Source organism: Dendronephthya gigantea, unplaced genomic scaffold, assembly GCF_004324835.1.
Source record: "Dendronephthya gigantea isolate DGI-Jeju-01 unplaced genomic scaffold, DenGig_1.0 000005F, whole genome shotgun sequence".
Lineage (NCBI taxonomy): Eukaryota > Metazoa > Cnidaria > Anthozoa > Malacalcyonacea > Nephtheidae > Dendronephthya > Dendronephthya gigantea.
Window position 1 is genome coordinate 2,785,283 of NW_021163015.1, and position 17,350 is coordinate 2,802,632.

Below are 17,350 nucleotides of genomic sequence, written 5' to 3' on the forward strand. Positions count from 1 at the left end.
TGAACTTATTCAGGACCAGTTCATTTATTTAACGACAGATGTATGTATTGTTATCAATTGGCTACATTATGTACACAGGTTTTTCCTCGGAACATATGTATTTGAGGGAACACAATAGCAAACGGTGAAAACTAATTTAGCTGACAAATTATAACATTACTGTGATTTATATTTCAATAAAAGAGTATATATTCGTGATGGGCCGGGATTTTTCTAGGGTGTTCTATGTTAATTAGTGCTTTACGAGTCGTTCACGACTTGTTGACTGTTAGTCTGTTATCTGCTGAAGGTAACGTTTTAATTTGTTTCTTATCAAGTTATTGAACGTAACAAAGTCATATTTGATTTAGTTGTCACTTTGACTATTATAGCCTACTTTTATAGATGAGTATGTACTCTGTTAATTTCCTTTCAAATATAAGGGCAGATGAATTTCAGCCATAATCACTGAACAAGAAAACTACTGTTGTAGAACACCCAAAGTAGGATATTTTTTATATATATGTCAAAACAAACTTTAGCATGACTAGGATCTTAAAATGCGTTCATTAAAAGAGCAAAAACGAGTTCAGAAGAGGCACGTTCATTCACTTCATTGCGCCATTAGGCTCATTAAGTAAATTGGTTAACGAAGATAGTCAAAGGTGGTAGTTTTACAACTTGTAACACAAAAAAGACCCTGAAATTGATGTTGGAATATACTAGGGTTTGAAAGGAATATAGGGCCTTTGGGGACCCGCATCTTTGATCTTTTGTAGATGCCTCGTTTTTTATTGGTTCAGCTGCTATACAGAGTTGCGCAGAACAGAATGTGAGTAATTTTTAGTCTTCTTCACGCCTGGGATCTTTGTTCGTCAGCGGTGTCTCCCACGAGGACACGAACGATTTAAAAACATTAATTTATATTTTGATCAAATCTTCCTCGGATTTCTTTGTTTGTAAATAGTTTTTGAAAGTTTCTTTTAAATTTTATGATATAGTTAAGATTTAACGATAAGGAGATACATATGGCGCTTGCTAGAACACAGAGAGAATGGGCGATTCTTGTTGGTGAGGTAAGATTTGTTGTGAAATTTGACACGGAGAGTTTATTTGGATTTTGGAGAATGCTTTGTTATTTTAATGCTTTTTTAAATCAAGCATGATCACTTTACCGAGCCCAAATAAAAGATTTTACAAGGAGATATTGATTTTCTTCTGCTTTAAGATTTATTATCTAAATAATTTGTTCGTATGAGGACTTTCAAAAAGTGTGATCGTATATAATCGTATATATTTCATGCTTTAATATTTTCTGAATTGTTATTAAAACTTAATAATGTATAAGTAAGCAAGTTCACCTGTTTCAATGACTTAGGGTTTGTAATAGTATTTTCATTGTGGCTTATTTGTTGCAATGAATGCCCACAATTTTGTTAGTTCCATCTCGTAATGTCAGTTTCAATGGCTTAATGGTTGCATCAATATAATCGTTTGGATATTGTCCTTCCAGGGGTATAGGCATGCCTCGGGAAAGGAAAGGGGTGATGAATATACAGGGGGGCCACTGGAATCCACATCATAAGAAACCAATGAGATTATCTGATAAGAGCCACATATGTCCAGTCAAAGAAGAGTTGAAAGTACAGTACAGAGATCAAAAGATCACGATGTGGCAATTTGTGAATATATTTTTTGACAATTCATATTTTTAGTATAATATTTGTAAAAAGAAGTTGCAAAGTAAACGAGAAGCATTGAAGATCATCACCAAAGAATGGGAGACATCCAAAAAAGAGACTGAAATATATAAAAATAAAGTAAATCAACTGGTAAGTTTTGTAGTAAATCATAGTGTCTGTAAATTTCTGTATATTCTTACTAGTAATGATTCTGTGCATAGCAACAAGATCTGGACAAATACGTCCAAGGTGAGAAGAATGAAAAACAGCGGCTAGCTCATTCTGAGCAACCAAATTCACCAGAACGTGTGCAAAGTCCTGATTTAGTCACCAGTCATACTTCAAAGGTAAGTTTTAGCCAAACGTAGCTTGACATGGAGTAAAAATTCACCTGAGAAGGTGAGGCAATATAGTGAAAATTCTATGCCCAGTAGCAGTCTGTTTCTTCTGTTTTCTCATCAGAAGTGCATCAGAATTAAAAAACATGTTTTCTTTCATTTCAGGACACTCTTACTCAGTTGATATATGAATACAAACAAGCAAACAAAGCACTGAGATATGATTTCCAAGAACTGAAAAAACTTTACATTGAGTCTCAGGAGGATGTTCAGCTCATGAGGGATAGAATGAGGCGTCAGTCAAGTTCCTCTAGTTCTCATGGAGATGAGGCATCAGACACTGTCACTGATGGAAAAGAGGAATGCATTCTACAGCTTGAAGAGTATAAAGAACAGGTTAGAAAATTACTGGCTTCTCCAGCATTAATTACAAATCATATTGGACTTTTAGATTCCTTCAGAATTTATTGAGATCGGAATTTCCATATGAGAATACCTTAATGTTGAGAGGTAGCTCTATACCTCTGAGAATTATTTTAAATTTCTCTGCAAGCTAACTAACTGTCTCTTATTGATCAAATTATCACTTGATGATTCGAAATTGTCTCTTTCAGCTTGTCAATCTGGAACAGGAATTGAAAAGCGTAAAAGATGAGAACATTGACATTGTATCAGAGGTCAGTAATTGAAATTTTTCATGTAATTCAACTAATTTCACGAAGTATCGCTGGATTAGTATGTTTGACACGTACTTTGTTTTAATTTAACATATAGAGAGACTCCTATAAGGAGAAATGTGAAAGGTTAAACACACAACTCAACTATATCCTTGGTGCTGATGACAGACGGCTGGTTGACATTGATGCTCTAGTTCTTGATAACAAGTAGGTTTTGTTCATGTATGATGATGTATTTTGAGTTTGGAAACAAAGAACTCACGTTCAGCATGATCTTGATTCAGATATTTAAAAGAAAAGCTCGTAATACTGGAAGAGGAACGAAGTCTTGAGAAGGAATGCATTCAGAAATACGAGGTACTATAGTTATTACCAATTGACTTTGATATGATTTTTTAATACATTCAAATAACCACACAGCTGCACTTTGAACATTTGCGGTAATTTTATACTTAGGCTGCATTTGAGAAAAAGAAAAACAAAATACTTCATCAAAGGAATGGAGGAAGACTGGCTTCCTATTACTCTAAACACAGTAAGTCTGATTTCTGATCGTTTAAAGACTGCATGTTTGTATTTTGTACGAAATACTGCGCAATCTCCACCCGACAGTAATCTTTTAAACAGTTCTCAGATTTTTACGTAGCACAATCTATCTAATTCTAGGCCATGATCATTCCGTGAAAACGGTCGCTGATCTTAGAAACGTCGCGAATATTCTCTCGGAAACGATTACAGAGAAGAACCTGGCGCTTTCGCATCAAAAAAGCGCGAACAGGTGACAAAGTATTTCAGTATAGAGATATTCTAGAGCTGCTGGCACTAGAGAACATATGATCCGATTCGACGACAATCAGGCAGAAAATACTCAGACTTTTGTTTCCATAGAATCCTCGGCAAGCGAGTCAGCGAGCTGGAAAACAAGTTGAAAACACTGGAGGTTGCAGGATTGTGGTCTTTACCTGGTGAGTAATGTTTATTTTTCTAGAAAAAACGAATTTACCCAGGGTGGGGCTCTGTGGGTGCTCCGGCCAAACAGGAGAACAGGGTTGGTGCAAACAAGCGATAAACCTGCGATGATCTATACTGATTCTGCAGAAAGATTCTGCGGTCTAACAAGGGGAAAATATTTGATAAATTTTAGGCCATCGAGGTTATGGCTCGGTGAACTTGGCAAGCGATGGTTTTGAGATAAATAAGAGTAGCTTGGAGGATAACGGCTTTAAAAACACAGTTAGTAGAGTGATTGGCCACCCTGAGGATGATGGAGGAGGCTCGCCACAAGGGAGAATGGAATCGAATGAAAACTCAGTGTTAATGATAGTGAATGATAATGAGGGAATAGGTGACCCAAGTGAGATCAACGGAAATGTTTTAGATACAAGTTGTTGTAGAAATGATGAAGAACATTGCTCGTGTTTGGCGCCAATGAACAAACTATCACCGAGTAATTTCAATTGTGATATTTGCCGCTCGGACAGCGACACGCCTGAAAAACACCTGAATAATTTAAGGCTGCCGTGCCCTCGTTCGTTGTTGGAGGAACGTTGCTCGTCACCAGAGCCTGGCACGTCGTTTCTTTCCAACAGTCCAGTTTTGTCGGAAAATTTCACGAAACGAAAACTTTCTCGCGTTTGTTCAGCTCCTTGTTTGACGAGAAGTTGGTCGTTGGATGAAACTACAGATTTTGAACCTTGAAACGGAAACATTTTGAACCTTGAAACTATTCATTTAAATTTGAATTAGGACAACGCATACAATTAATTTTTACCCCAGAAATGTTAAATATAACACGACGTCTTATATGTTGGAACATTATTGTTACAACCACAACGGCATTAATTTCTAGGAACCCACTTAACTTTCGTAGAAATTTTATCTTTGAAATGTTTGTCATCCCAGTTTGTTTTTGCATCACATGGCTCTCCGAAGAGATGGATTTTTTCACGGCTCGCAAGGCCCCTTGAGGTTCGTGGATATTTGCGTACTTTTGATGATATATGGGTGACAAAAGGGGATCCAGACAGGTTTTCATAGGATCGTGAGGGTTTGATTGCAGGCAAGACTAACGTTGGTCCTTGGCTTGGTGCTTCCAGAGACGATACATCATTACAGGATTTCGAAAGGATATTGGAGGTTACACTTAACCGATCGGAACTTGTTACCATCTTTGAAGTGGAGTCCTTGCTGCCTGCTGTCAGCGGTGGTAACGATCCACGCCTACGGTCCGTGAAATTTACTTTGTCAGAAGTGCCTGTCAGCTCCACCTTTGGGCTCGAAGATCTTTCATTTGATCGTCGCTGAGTTTCTTGTTTTTCCTTTAAATTTTCCATTCTTTTAAGAAGTTTCTTCTGTTCTCTCTCAAGCGCCGACAGCTTCACCTTTCTCTGTCTCGCAAGATCGCTCACCTCTTTCACGTGCTTCTGGCATGACAAGACATTTGAAGCATACAGATTATCAACAGCGGTCCGTGATTGGATGATGTAAGATTCGTAGAATGATTCCTCGACAGGTGAACGTTCTTCGTTGTCGAGTTCCTGTAAAGTTGTGTCAGTCCAGTCGTCATTGTGTCCGTTCTCCTCCTGACTCGAAGACATAACTTCCAATACAGCCACTGATCTCTATTTTTGCAATGGCAAGCGACTGGGGACGAGGCAAATCCTCAATGCTCTCTGTAATATTTTTGTGATAACGATTTCACATTCCAGTATTACCTAGATCAGTAAGCAGAATTAGCTCATATTAATGCAGTATTAATGACTTTCCCATGTCCCTAAAGTCCTAAATATATAGTTTTATATGTTAAAAACTAACTCCTGTGTTCTCTAAAGCGAGCTTCCACTAGCCTGCCTGCAGACGAGACGGCTAGCTTTCACTTGCTGAGCGATCCAAACCACTGATCAAAACCACTTCAGTTTTCAGTTATACGATATTTACATCGCACCGAGAGCTTGTACTATCGATAGAGAGGTGACTACAGCCCGGCAGCATCGACTCTTGATCATATTCAGTGAAGTTGTAGACCTTAAACTACAGACCTTCGATCATAGCCCAAGGGCAAGAGAAAGATTACGTGCAATCGTTTTCAAGAAATTTTCATCATTTCAATTCAAATCTATATTCCGGGGGCAAAATGTAATCCCATCTCGACTATTTCTTCCTTCTAAAAACAAAATTCTCATTTCTACCTTTTTGTTTACGATCAAGAACACCAGAAACAGTTTTGGAAAACAGAAACTCCATTACAGTCGATGCTAACATATTCCATTACTATTGAACTGATTTACATTCTTACAACACAATAATCTTATCTTCATAACCTTATAATCTTATCTTACACAAGAAAAACATTGCTTTCCAAGGATACAATGATATAATTAGACCTTTCTACGTATATCAAACACGTGTGACGTTATACCCTTTGAAAAAAGCCTACATCATACGACGACCTGTTTCAATAATAATTAAATTAGCCGACAATGGCGCCTTCCTATATTGATCCAGCACAAAAATTAACGAATACCTTTTAAGATACTATACAGTACCAACTTAAGAGCATTCAAGTTTTATGAAATGCAGGTAAATCACCTTTTCCCGGCTTCTGTTTCTTTAAGTTTGGTGTAAAATAATTGATCATGTCCGACACTTTAAACCATTGATTTGACTTAAAAATATCAATTGTCCTGATTCACAAACATGTGTTTATCTACGTTTTTGGCGGTTAAAAAACAAAGTGGTATAATACTACGTGTTCGTGACAAATCTTTGTTACCTGACTGCTCTGGAAAAATGGCTGATCATATCATATCATTTCATACCGAGGTTGCGTCGAATTTCAACGATTTTTTTGTTTTTTCTCCATAGTCACTTGATTGCTCAAGAGGTGATTAATCCGAATTGAGTGCGTGTGTAAACAGATTAAATGAAATCCCGCATTCATTGCATTGCAACGACAGTCGTAGCAACGATTTGGTTTAATATGATTGCGTCATGCATAAAGTAATCATTTTAACACCAGATAGAGTTTGTTAGAGGCGGGCTAACAAGGTGATAACAGGACGTGTTTTAAAACTATCCTAGATCACTTTTTAAAGCTTTTGTATCTTCAAATGTGCATTCCACTGGCACTGTACTCTGTAGTATTTTTATAAAAACGTGAAATGTGTTTTAATGTTATTCATGGAACACCTGCATGAATGAATTGTATAGTATTTAGCACAGTTTAGATCAATTAAGTTCCTTTTCGATAAGTTAGGTGTTTTCTTTAAATGTAAGAAATTTGTAGGGAGTCAAAGTTTTCTGTGTTCCTGAAGTACAAAGGGAACACGGCACAGTAAGCAAAACCGGTGCAACTCGTAAACGAAACCTACAGCCAGGAATTAATATGGCTGTTGTTTCCAGACGGTTTGGTGGCAATTCTGCATGATCATCCGATGCTTAGAACATTAGAATTCTCTGCTATTGAGAGTATATGAGTGGTTGGCTAAAATAAGCAGGAATTACCCTGTTCAATTTCAGCTACAAGCTCTGCTGCGCTAGATTCAGCGAAGTTATATTATTTTATGAATGATGCCTTTGAAAAGGGTGCATGAAATAACAAGGAAAAATCATTAAAGAAAATTCTAAATTAATAGTCTTTACTGGTCGTGACACCCTGCTACAGTCAGTTTAGCTCAGATCAACTCTTAGGCTTCATACTGTATAGCAATATAATCCAAGGAAAGAGACAAAAATATGATGAAACGTAATACGAGATAAACAAAAGATAGAAATTGTTACACACAGGTTGTCCATGAGGATATCATGATCCAGAACAAGAACTTCGTTGTCTGCATGCGAAATCTCATTCCTTCTGCCCCGTGTTTTGATTGATTGTCATCGAATGTACTTGCAAGCAATTTTCCAAACTTTCTTTCTGTTCTTCTGAAATCTCATCACAGCATTCAACGGCAGACGAAACTCCGTGATAATGCCACGAGTGTCTTGTTGGTTTTCTGTTCATCTTTCTCCTACATGACAGCATGTTAGTCGCTGGTGTCGTCCTCTCATCGTAGTAGCCGGTTGAGAAACCTGTGACCCTTCGCAATGGCTGCAGCAAGTATTCCCTCACTCCATAACCTTCTCTCCTAACCTGTTTCTCGTCTTTGTCAATCGATTTTCTCGCCTTAAAATGGCGAAGATCTTCACTTGCTGAAGCACAGCCAAGCAATTTCTTCTCGTAGTTGTCAGCAAGAAGATTTTCCTGCCGCTCTATTTCTTTGTGGGTAGGATCATGAAGGATTTTCTTCTCAAAAAACGTCGTCCATTGTTTTGAATGAACAGGAACATTGTTCTTTCTAAACCTTTCCATTTTATTAGCAGATTTTTCGAGCACAGAAATCTCTTCTCAAATAATTAAACTTCTTCTCTCGTTGACCCAAACATCAATTAAGACTGTCTCTGATAACTTCGAGCAATTTTAAGCATAAAGTCCAAGTAAACTGTCTTGTCGTATAATAGACAACAGGGATTAACTTTAAACCTTTAAATAAGCCTTATCTTGTAATCATTCGTGATTCGTTTCTCAATGTTTTCTAACTTATACAGAGCAAAATGACGATTAAGAGAGTCGATACTTTATCCTTAGTCTTTTTTCTACTACCAAAGCTAAAACGTGCAGTATTTAGAAGCCATACATTATTAGTTATTTCTGATCAGATCATAGAAGAAATAGATCACTAAGCAAATATCTATTTAAATTGAAGTGCATTCAGGTTTAGAGAGGGAAGTTAGAGAACGTTTATGGAACTTTATCAATTTCGGGTTCTGCTGTTTTTCAATGTTAAACAATGAAGCTATAGGCATAATTTTTGTGACAAATTAACCGTAATTAAGTTGTTAAATGTAAATAAAGCTCAGGACATTAGGACAATCATTTAATATAATCTATTGTTTTTTGTTAGTTTAACAAAGTCCCTTCAGTCATGTGCGATATTGGACAACGAGGTTATAGAGATTAATTAACAATCGAGTGACAAAGCATAATTAATATTTCAATAATGTCATGATGGAAACCCCAATTTCTTGATGAAAAATGAAAAGCCGAGTGTTCACATCTAAACTCTCTTATCAAAAGTAATGAAAGAGAATAGGAGCCTACCACACCTTGTTGGTCAGCGTGATTATATTTTTGAAACGTTACGTCCTAGCGCTGGTTACATGTTTGTACATTTTGTTTTTTAAATTTGAACTTTACGCAAAAATCACGCCACAAAATATGGCTTGTAACATGCTTGGCATCGCTAGTTCTTCTCTGGCTCGTTCTTCGTGTTATTTACGAGGAGTGAGAGGCAGTATATATCGGGAAACGAGGATTTTTTCAACACAGTTTCTGCCATGTCGTTTTGGATATAGAACGTATAGTGTATGTTCTAATTCTTCAGATAAGTATGAATCTTCCATTGATGGAAATAAACTAATTTCTGACTTAACAGACTGTCGTATTACAGTCAGGACTAACGACTATTTCAGAAACATTACCAATATTCCCACACAAGTTTCTGAAAACATTGCAAGTTCTGAACTTGACGATGGGTGTCTAACCGCTCAGCAAGGAATTTCACAGCACACAGAATTTCTAGGAATCGAGGTTTTTCCAGAAATTTTTGACAAACTTCCTCCAAAGTGTACTGGTTGTGGTGCTATCCTGCAAAGCCAGAATGAAAACAGACCAGGTTATATTCCTGAAAAAAGAAATCCAAGCCTTTCTAGGAATTCTGAAGAAAACTCATTTATGGCAGAGAAAATTTGCTCAAGATGTTTTAGCCTGAAGCATTATAACAAAGATGTCCCACCGATGATTTCACCTGAAACTATTTCCAAATTTCTAACCCACATATCTCGTAGAAAAGCATTGATATTATATATTGTTGATATCATGAATGTTCCTGGCAGTTTTGCTGAAGATATTTTAAAAATTGTTGGTGAGACAAAGCATATTATCCTGGTCGGCAATAAAATAGATCGATTACCAGTCGATGGACATCCAAGTCATCAAATTCAACATTTGAAGAGGATTTTGTCAGATGAGGGAAGAAAATTTGGGTTGCAAAATGCAAATATACAAGAGGTCTCTGTGATTAGTGCAAAAACCGGGTTTGGTATACTCAGCTTGGTTCGAACAATCAATAAACACTGGGGGAAAAACTCAGATGTTTATTTAGTGGGGTGTAATAACTCAGGCAAGACAACATTGTTTAATCTTCTTGTTGACCTGTTCTCCGCAAGTCGGCACTCTGATAATATGTTGCAAAGAGGAACTGTCAGTGAATCCGCCGGGACAACGCTCAGTCTCTTGCGATATCCCATAACAAAGCATAGATTTTTGAGGTTGCAAGATCGTCTTAAAACTGGATATTTGGAGGTGTGTAATTATTATCACAAACTATTATAATCAACTCTAAAATAGATTTTAACCATAGGTCCAAGCATGCTATGCAAGCTAGGACACCCCTAAAATCTAAATTTGTTCTTTCAAGATGAAAAGCAAAGAAAACCAACAGGAAGTAGACCTTAGTGGTGACATCATTGAGAAACAGTCCACAAAATATCGAGATATCAAGGAACCAGCAGAGAACGTCTCGAAAGCTTTGTCACCCTACCAGCTTCAGTTTGTGACCAGACAGAAAGATCACCTCCAAGATGAACTTTCATGGTTATATGATACACCTGGATTATACAGCAAAAACCAAGTATGGGATTAGAATTATTGGGACTTTGCTAGCCTTCTAAAATATGGGTTCCCTTTTATTGACAAACAAATCCTCCTCTAACAAAGTTCCTCTCAAACAAATTGTTTTTTAATGGTAAACATTTGCTTTTGATAGATTACTCATCTTTTATCAAACCAAGAGCTTAAGTTGCTCAACCCAACATCATGGTTCGTTCCTCGTACGGTCATCCTGAGGCCTGGGAAAGTTCTGTTTGTTGGTGGTTTAGCAAGATTAGACTATCTGAATGTATGTGTTTATGATGAATTTATCTTGAGTTTCATAAGTGCTAACTCTTTGTCTGTGTGGTTTATTGCTAAAGAAAGTAAAGGGGTAGTATTCTGCTTTATTTCTCAGGTGAAAAGAATGTCAACTGTGGATCCTAGCAAAGAAGATGAGATACCAAAAGTAAGTCAATTTTTATACAATGGAAAACAACAACAAAACTTCTTTGTGTGAAATGTTTGGATCAATTCAATTCTCTTCACCAGGCCTCACAGTCTATTTTCTTCACAATTTTTGCTTCGCCAAATCTTCCTATTCATGTAACAAGCTTAGAGAGTGCTGATGGTGTGTATTCTGAGCATGCTGGTGGTGATCTTTTGAAGGTAAACCTTGCAGACCTCATTGTTGGAATACAGGACAAAAACAAATCCCTTTTGCAAACATAAACTCTAATTTTCCTTAAACTTTATGTCTTTATTTAGGTGCCCTGTGGTGGGAAGACACGAATGGAAGAACTCCCAGAGCTCAGTGGCCGTGTGTTTGAAATGACAGGTGTTCATTGGAAGCGAAGTGTCGCTGACGTCATGTTATCAAATGTCGGCTGGGTTGCAGTGACGGCAGGCTCGGGTTTAGTTGTGACACTAAAGGCGTACACACCCAGTGGCGCTGGTCTGTACCTTAGAGAGCCTTCACTCCTTCCTACCAGTGTACGACAACGAGGTAAGGCGGTTGTTCCTACCAGAATTTTTTCTCCCCCACCAAGCCAATGTTTCTCTACCACCTTTCTCTTCCCCCACCAGCCTCCTATTCCACACCTGCCTTGTCTTCCTCCACCAGCCCTGTCTTCCTCCACCAGCTCTCCATTCCCCACCTGCCTTGTCTTCTTCAACCCGCTTCCTCTCCCCCCACTAACTTTCTCTTTCTCCTCTAACTTTATATCCCACCTCCCTATCTTCTTCCACCATATTCCATTAGATGAAATCAATGATAACATTTCTCAATGATTGCAAGGTCGACGTGGTGTTCCATATCTTGGTCACGTTAACCACTCGCTGTATCAAGGAACGCGAAAGAGAAGCCCAGCGCTGGCAAAATATTTTACGGACGAAAACGTTGGTGCGACACAATGGATGGCTGTCGCTAAGAAGAAGCGGAAACAACAGAGAGCGATGTTGAAATATGAGAAAACAAGCTACAATTCCAGGTTGAGACTTGGTTTTAGTGCTCGGAGTAATCCAGCCCGGTATCTGCCAGATTATGATGACGAAGGGATGTTGGAGAGTGGATCAAGGGAAAGGATTGAAGATAGCGTTGTTGGACGTAAAGAATGAAAACCAAGAATCTCTTTGATTTGAGACCGGAGATCAAGGTACATTTATTTCCCCTAAAGCGGGGTTTAATGTGTCATATCTATATATATAAATGACTTGCCCGGAACATTTGGCAGTCGTAGGTTTACCAAAGAAACAAGTTGTGTGCAAATAGTACACAAACTAACGGAAGTAGCTCACGGATCTTTACCAGATTGGTTCACATACAAAATATGTAAACTATTTAGGAATACAAAGTGAGTCTGTAATTAAAATAAACGACGTACATGCGGTCATGCGCACATGCGCATTTCCAAAAGTAAATCAATACAGCGCTGAAAATAAGTGATCAGAGCGAATACGGAACGAAATTGCGCTAAAAACTATTTTTTGTGATGAATGGCAAATCCCGCACTTTCAAAAAAGAGCGGCTTCTCACATGATAGACAGTGGAAGTACAGGTAAAACAGGTGTGAGATACGACCGGAGTTTAAACCCTACGATACCTGCTGGGGTATTTTTTCCGAGTACGCGCTCACACCCAGGGGTCATTACGTCACAAATATTTGCGATCGAAAAGTTACATATTTCGGCGCAATATTAAACAGCATTTTCAGCCGAATATAAACTATTCAAGTCTTTTACACTTGGATTTTTTTTGAAACTGCAAAGAGCTGTGGCAATTTTATTTTCAAAATACACACATTTGTTTAGGCACTGTGTGATATTCGTCTCTCGTCGGGAGGCTAAATATCTCTTGAATTCCAAAGCCTGAAGCCAACTCACTTTGAGAATTTAATGGCGTCGTTCAAAGGCTTTGCGGTTTATTTGCTTGTTCTTTTTGGCATTTTGTTTTGTGAAACACAAGGCCAGTTGGATACTGGAAAATGGTACGAACTTGGTGATTTGAAGACGTGTAAACGGGTCCCAAATGAACCACCTTGTAATATATCAAGAAATCATTTTGTGTCTGACTATGCTTCAAGACAATACTACAAACTGATGGAGAAAATTTATCGACTTGTTCGTGATGTATCGCGTTTGGATAGCCGTAGCCAATGCACTCATGCTTACGCAGATTTTCTCTGTGCTCAGTACTTCCCCGAGTGTAAGAAAGGTCAGGATCCGCGCTATCCTAACTTGGATATCAGTCGAAGAATCAAACACGATAGAAATATCGCTGCAAAATGTAGTAAAGTCATCGCGTCGTGCAACAGTTTTGTCGGTGAAAAGTTTGTTGGAGAGAAATACTTTCTCTGCGATCATGTCAGTAATTATCCTCCCGATGGCTGGGAACTCAATCGTTGTGTAAAATACGACGAAGAAAGCAGATGTAGATCAAGTCAACAAGAGGTGAGCGACTGTTTTAAACGACTTAATAACTAATAAAGTACATCGACTCTTCGTCTTTTAATTTAGAATTAGAATTTTTCATTGTATTCTAATTCAAAAAGGAATGTAGCAATGAGGCAACTATGTATCTCTTCGTGTGAAAAATTCCTCTTAAGTAACAGTTTTTTTCAGAGTTTTTGTTAGTGCGTTTAGTTTCTTGAATTGATAAAATATTTAGTTGCGACAAAGAAATTGCTAGCACTTAAAGTCTTTCAAACAATTTCCGCACTATGCATTTAATTTAAATACTGGCAAAACTTGGGGTGTGAAAGTGTGTATGGTGGTGATCTTGCTATGGAGATTTTAAAAAAAACTAACTAAAATAGTTGTTGACCAGAGGTATGATAGTACTGTACAAGTTTGATTCTTCCAATAGCTAACTAACCTGTAGTTTTAATATGGAGTATATATAACTAGAGTAATTTTATTTCAGTTACCAGCATGGCTTCGTGACCAACATGACCAAGAAGTGCAGCAGTTCATGAACTTGACAACTTTCCGTGTTAACCACACATTACCAACCTGGTGCAGGATCAGAATTGAAAACTTCCTGTGCCGTCATCCCGTATGTTACGATCAAAAACTTCTGACAAACTACACCAGACAAAGATGCTCGAATGAGCTTGAATGGTAAGTTACAATCAAGTGGTTAAATTTCCTGTTATTCTATCCCATCTTTCTATATTGCATCAGTTTCTAACCAGCCTTTTATTTTTCCACTCTAGTGCTCGTTTTGTCCCAGGAGAGATCAATGTTGATGCAATATGTTTAACCTTTCCTAGCACCTCATCCTTTTTCTTGGGGAACCTTGCGCTTATATTTATAACTATTTTGTTTGCACTTTGTGTCATTTAGTGTTTCTTAGATTTTATATGCATGTAAATTTGCCATAAGGATATACATATGCAAAGGTACTTTCATTTAACTTATATGTTAGGTCTGAGTTAAACCAAATTGTGGTTTGTTACAAGGAAAGTATTTTTCATCTTTTCTTACAAAATAAGGGCGAGACTGTGAGATTAACCTGATGCCAGATATAAGGCTGTTTTAAGACTGGAGTATGACAAACTGGTCATATTTAGTTAAATATATATAGAGATAAATCTGTTTTCGCCACTTTAGGCAGATGTAAATGATTTTTCTTGAATGCTGAGTTTGTGAAATGCTCTATATATAATGCCAGTAATCTTTCTGTATTGAAATTCAATAGCACCAGTCCATCTGGCCATTTTTACCTGGATTAGGTTGTCTTACTAGTCTCATGGTTACTGCTGCCATTTGGAAAATCACTAAAAAGAAAAATTTGTTAATGACGTTTTCAAACCTAAGGATTGTAATATTGATTATGTATGCTTAACCTAGGATGTATTCTTTCGAATCCTGTTAAATAGTAATTATTCTGGACTATATAAACTTTATTTCAAATGTGTAAGAAACATAGAAACATTCTGTGATTGATGTAGTCTGCCCTTTGAAAACAATGCATAATACGAGCTGTTGTACATAAAATTAACACAAATTCTAGTGTTACACCAGTAGGGTTTGTACACATGTAAGGTTTATTTCCTGAATGGTTATGTCGCTTAGGGCGTTTCTCACTGATTGAAATTGGTTGTTTCAAATCAGTGTTGCATGAGCTAAAAATTTAAGGAAGTTCTCTCAATGCGCAAAATTTTGCCTAGTGGAAAAATTGTGGAAGCTCTTGGCTGTGTATTTGTGTATTTGTCGAATACTCCAGTCTTATTGGCTGACGATTCCGATTATGATTGACACCAACCAATGAGAGCGCACTACCAAAGTTTGAGTAGTGGAACATGAAACCTGGCACTAATTCGCAGACATACATATGGGACATGTCGCAGTGCTCAGAAGTCGGAAGCTTTTGTCCAATTGGATAATGCTTTTCTATGCTTTCTAAAGAACGAAGCTATGCTATTGGTTGAAACAGAAATGTATTGTGAAGTTCAGCCAACGAAAATCATTCTTGCGAAGAGCTGCGACACTACCCGGGATGCGTATCTTGAGTGCCCGTAAGTTGCATATAATGCTTCCAAATAAATTTGAGTACGGTGCCCAAGAACGGGTACTACCAGCTACCTCCAGACGTAGTACTCAACAAGGGCACTCTGCTCAGTGGGTTTTATGAACCAGTCTCGACTTTGGGCTGGACGTTTAATTAGCGCGGCTGGGAGAAGCATGAGGGGCGTGTCGCGGTGAAGGTTTCGATCCGAATATCAGCTCTTAAAATCGTATCACCCGCTGCGATACGGCGTGAAACGGCAAAGTGTTCTGCCCGACAGTCGGATAAACTTTCGATTTCCGGTGTGTTTTTTTAGAAATGTAATATTGTCGTGGGGATCGTATTTCGAAGCTTTTGTTAACGAGACCGGGTTGTCAATCCGGGTTATTTAACACAGCTGTTTTCGAAAATGAAAGTAGATCGAAGCTGCCGTCCTGGCGTTCCCATCCTACATGCTTAGGGTCCATAATAACTGGACAAACAGTATCAGGCAATTTTTTTTGGAAAACCGGAAACCTTAATTTTTTAATCGAATCAATACTCGAGTCGGTACAGGAATGACCTGCGTTGGAAGGTCACTGTCATTCTGTCAATCGGATTTATTTGGTTGCAACACTCCTCATTCTTTTATTCCAAAGTAAAGAAGCTTTAAAATTGATTATCCTTATTCGCTCTCGTAGTTTCTTAAAAGTTTATTTTTAAATTGGGTCAAATAGATGGTTAATAGGTCTGATTATTTATGTGTATCGATTATAAGAGAAATGGAGCAAAAATTAGCTTATTATATTTCTGACGTTATGACATGAATCAGGGCTCTCACATCCTATTGTTTAGAAATCCTTAGACTAAGGACAAAAATTCCTCAGATTGAGTAAAATTTCCTTAAATCTCCGGGTTTCCAGATATGAAGCCTGGGACCTAGTGTAGTTTACTAAAAAGGCGGGAAAATTGTTTTGGTTTTATATTAGTTAGTGTAAAAAGCTGTTTTATTATTATCGTTATTCCATGCGGACCAAGCTAAATTAGATGAAGATTTTGCCCGCATGGTTAAAAATGTGAAAAGTAATCTCACTGATGGCCAGGTTCACGAACTGATCACAGAAGTTGAGAAGAGTTAAAAAAACATTGTAAGAATGGAGTAACAATTTTTAATTTTTGCCATGTTTTGTTCAGTTTTATGACTTTTGTAACGAAAGTAAATAATTTCGATAAAATTCAGAATTCCTTAGAAATTCATTAAAAAATAAAATTCCTCAAACAATTCCTTAAAAAGGTGAAAAAAGATCAAAATTTCCTTAGTTTAAGGAAATTTCCTTAAAAGTGAGAACGCTGACATGAATTGCCATTTGCTTTACCGCCCCCTGTATGTACTTGGTGTTATTACCATTATTATTCTCAGAATTTCCAGGAATTGCAGCGACTGTCTGTAGCATCATTGTTGTAATGACGAAATAGTCTGCAACGTCTATATACGCGGGGGAATAAATGCGGTTGTAATGAGTAATAATAGCATATGTTTTCTGCGATATTGCTATCGTAGTTCTGTTTTTAAGACGTTCGGTGTCACGGTGTCATGACGTCTTCCGTCTCAGTAGCAATTAGCAATGAGAGGCTCTTAAACACATCACGTATTGTTCTGTGTAAGATTCCACGCATCCGGGGGGGGGAGGGGTCGGCAACACCGCCGGATACTAAGTCATTTCATTTCCACTTTTCATTTCGTCAGTTTTGTCATCACTTACTCTGTGATACATTCGTATGATTACATGATAAAGTTATTTGTAAATTCAAAGAAACAATTGTATCAATTTAAAGTAGAATTCAAGAACCGGACCAACGGCTGAGTGGCTGGTGGCATGAGTCTTATTCAATAATCTGGCAACTTTGTTAATGACAGAGATTAACTGTTACTGTTATAGTATGTTAATTGGGTATAATAACTTATAACTGTCATTTACGATATGAATATTGTAAAACAC

The 17,350-nt window shown here is 37.6% G+C and overlaps 4 protein-coding genes across 5 annotated transcripts; 3 read left to right on the forward strand and 1 right to left on the reverse strand.

Moving 5' to 3' along the window:
* The first annotated feature begins 736 nt into the window (after positions 1-736).
* Positions 737-4,407, forward strand: LOC114516248 (coiled-coil domain-containing protein 149-A-like). The gene is made up of 12 exons (XM_028535671.1): positions 737-811; positions 981-1,055; positions 1,695-1,811; positions 1,883-2,008; positions 2,165-2,395; positions 2,614-2,676; positions 2,774-2,883; positions 2,961-3,033; positions 3,133-3,211; positions 3,343-3,454; positions 3,565-3,641; positions 3,821-4,407. Exons 2-12 carry the CDS (start codon positions 1,008-1,010, stop codon positions 4,372-4,374), a joined length of 1,590 nt encoding a protein of 529 aa, XP_028391472.1. The 5' UTR covers positions 737-811; positions 981-1,007; the 3' UTR covers positions 4,375-4,407.
* Positions 4,408-4,414: 7 nt separating this feature from the next.
* On the reverse strand, positions 4,415-6,815 carry LOC114516249. 2 transcript variants are annotated; one of them, XM_028535672.1, is made up of 2 exons: positions 6,449-6,815; positions 4,415-5,390 (listed from the first exon to the last, which is right to left on the reverse strand). In XM_028535672.1, the coding sequence occupies exon 2, from the start codon at positions 5,271-5,273 to the stop codon at positions 4,515-4,517; it is 759 nt and encodes a 252-aa protein (XP_028391473.1). In that variant the 5' UTR covers positions 5,274-5,390; positions 6,449-6,815; the 3' UTR covers positions 4,415-4,514. The 2 variants fall into 2 exon arrangements, with proteins under 2 accessions (XP_028391473.1, XP_028391474.1); XM_028535673.1 differs by lacking the exon at positions 6,449-6,815 and adding an exon at positions 5,865-6,248.
* Positions 6,816-8,882: 2,067 nt separating this feature from the next.
* Positions 8,883-12,225, forward strand: LOC114516020 (nitric oxide-associated protein 1-like). The gene is made up of 7 exons (XM_028535366.1): positions 8,883-10,078; positions 10,194-10,406; positions 10,542-10,673; positions 10,782-10,832; positions 10,916-11,032; positions 11,132-11,369; positions 11,661-12,225. The coding sequence occupies exons 1-7, from the start codon at positions 8,933-8,935 to the stop codon at positions 11,978-11,980; spliced, it is 2,217 nt and encodes a 738-aa protein (XP_028391167.1). The 5' UTR covers positions 8,883-8,932; the 3' UTR covers positions 11,981-12,225.
* A 300-nt stretch (positions 12,226-12,525) lies between these two features.
* On the forward strand, positions 12,526-14,959 carry LOC114516034. The gene is made up of 3 exons (XM_028535383.1): positions 12,526-13,312; positions 13,785-13,981; positions 14,077-14,959. Exons 1-3 carry the CDS (start codon positions 12,758-12,760, stop codon positions 14,204-14,206), a joined length of 882 nt encoding a protein of 293 aa, XP_028391184.1. The 5' UTR covers positions 12,526-12,757; the 3' UTR covers positions 14,207-14,959.
* Positions 14,960-17,350: the final 2,391 nt, after the last annotated feature.

What these genes read in the sequence shown, in the direction of transcription:
- LOC114516249 (XM_028535672.1), bottom strand. Translation starts at nt 5,273, where the DNA reads ATGTCTTCGAGTCAGGAGGAGAACGGACACAATGACGACTGGACTGAC.
- LOC114516034 (XM_028535383.1), top strand. Translation starts at nt 12,758, where the DNA reads ATGGCGTCGTTCAAAGGCTTTGCGGTTTATTTGCTTGTTCTTTTTGGC. An exon ending in GTAGATCAAGTCAACAAGAG is followed by an intron (nt 13,313 to 13,784) that starts GTGAGCGACTGT and finishes ATTTTATTTCAG; the next exon opens with TTACCAGCATGGCTTCGTGA. An exon ending in TGCTCGAATGAGCTTGAATG is followed by an intron (nt 13,982 to 14,076) that starts GTAAGTTACAAT and finishes TTTCCACTCTAG; the next exon opens with TGCTCGTTTTGTCCCAGGAG.
- LOC114516248 (XM_028535671.1), top strand. Translation starts at nt 1,008, where the DNA reads ATGGCGCTTGCTAGAACACAGAGAGAATGGGCGATTCTTGTTGGTGAG. An exon ending in TCACCAGTCATACTTCAAAG is followed by an intron (nt 2,009 to 2,164) that starts GTAAGTTTTAGC and finishes CTTTCATTTCAG; the next exon opens with GACACTCTTACTCAGTTGAT. An exon ending in CATCAAAAAAGCGCGAACAG is followed by an intron (nt 3,455 to 3,564) that starts GTGACAAAGTAT and finishes TTGTTTCCATAG; the next exon opens with AATCCTCGGCAAGCGAGTCA.
- LOC114516020 (XM_028535366.1), top strand. Translation starts at nt 8,933, where the DNA reads ATGGCTTGTAACATGCTTGGCATCGCTAGTTCTTCTCTGGCTCGTTCT. An exon ending in AAGAAGATGAGATACCAAAA is followed by an intron (nt 10,833 to 10,915) that starts GTAAGTCAATTT and finishes TCTCTTCACCAG; the next exon opens with GCCTCACAGTCTATTTTCTT. An exon ending in TACCAGTGTACGACAACGAG is followed by an intron (nt 11,370 to 11,660) that starts GTAAGGCGGTTG and finishes AATGATTGCAAG; the next exon opens with GTCGACGTGGTGTTCCATAT.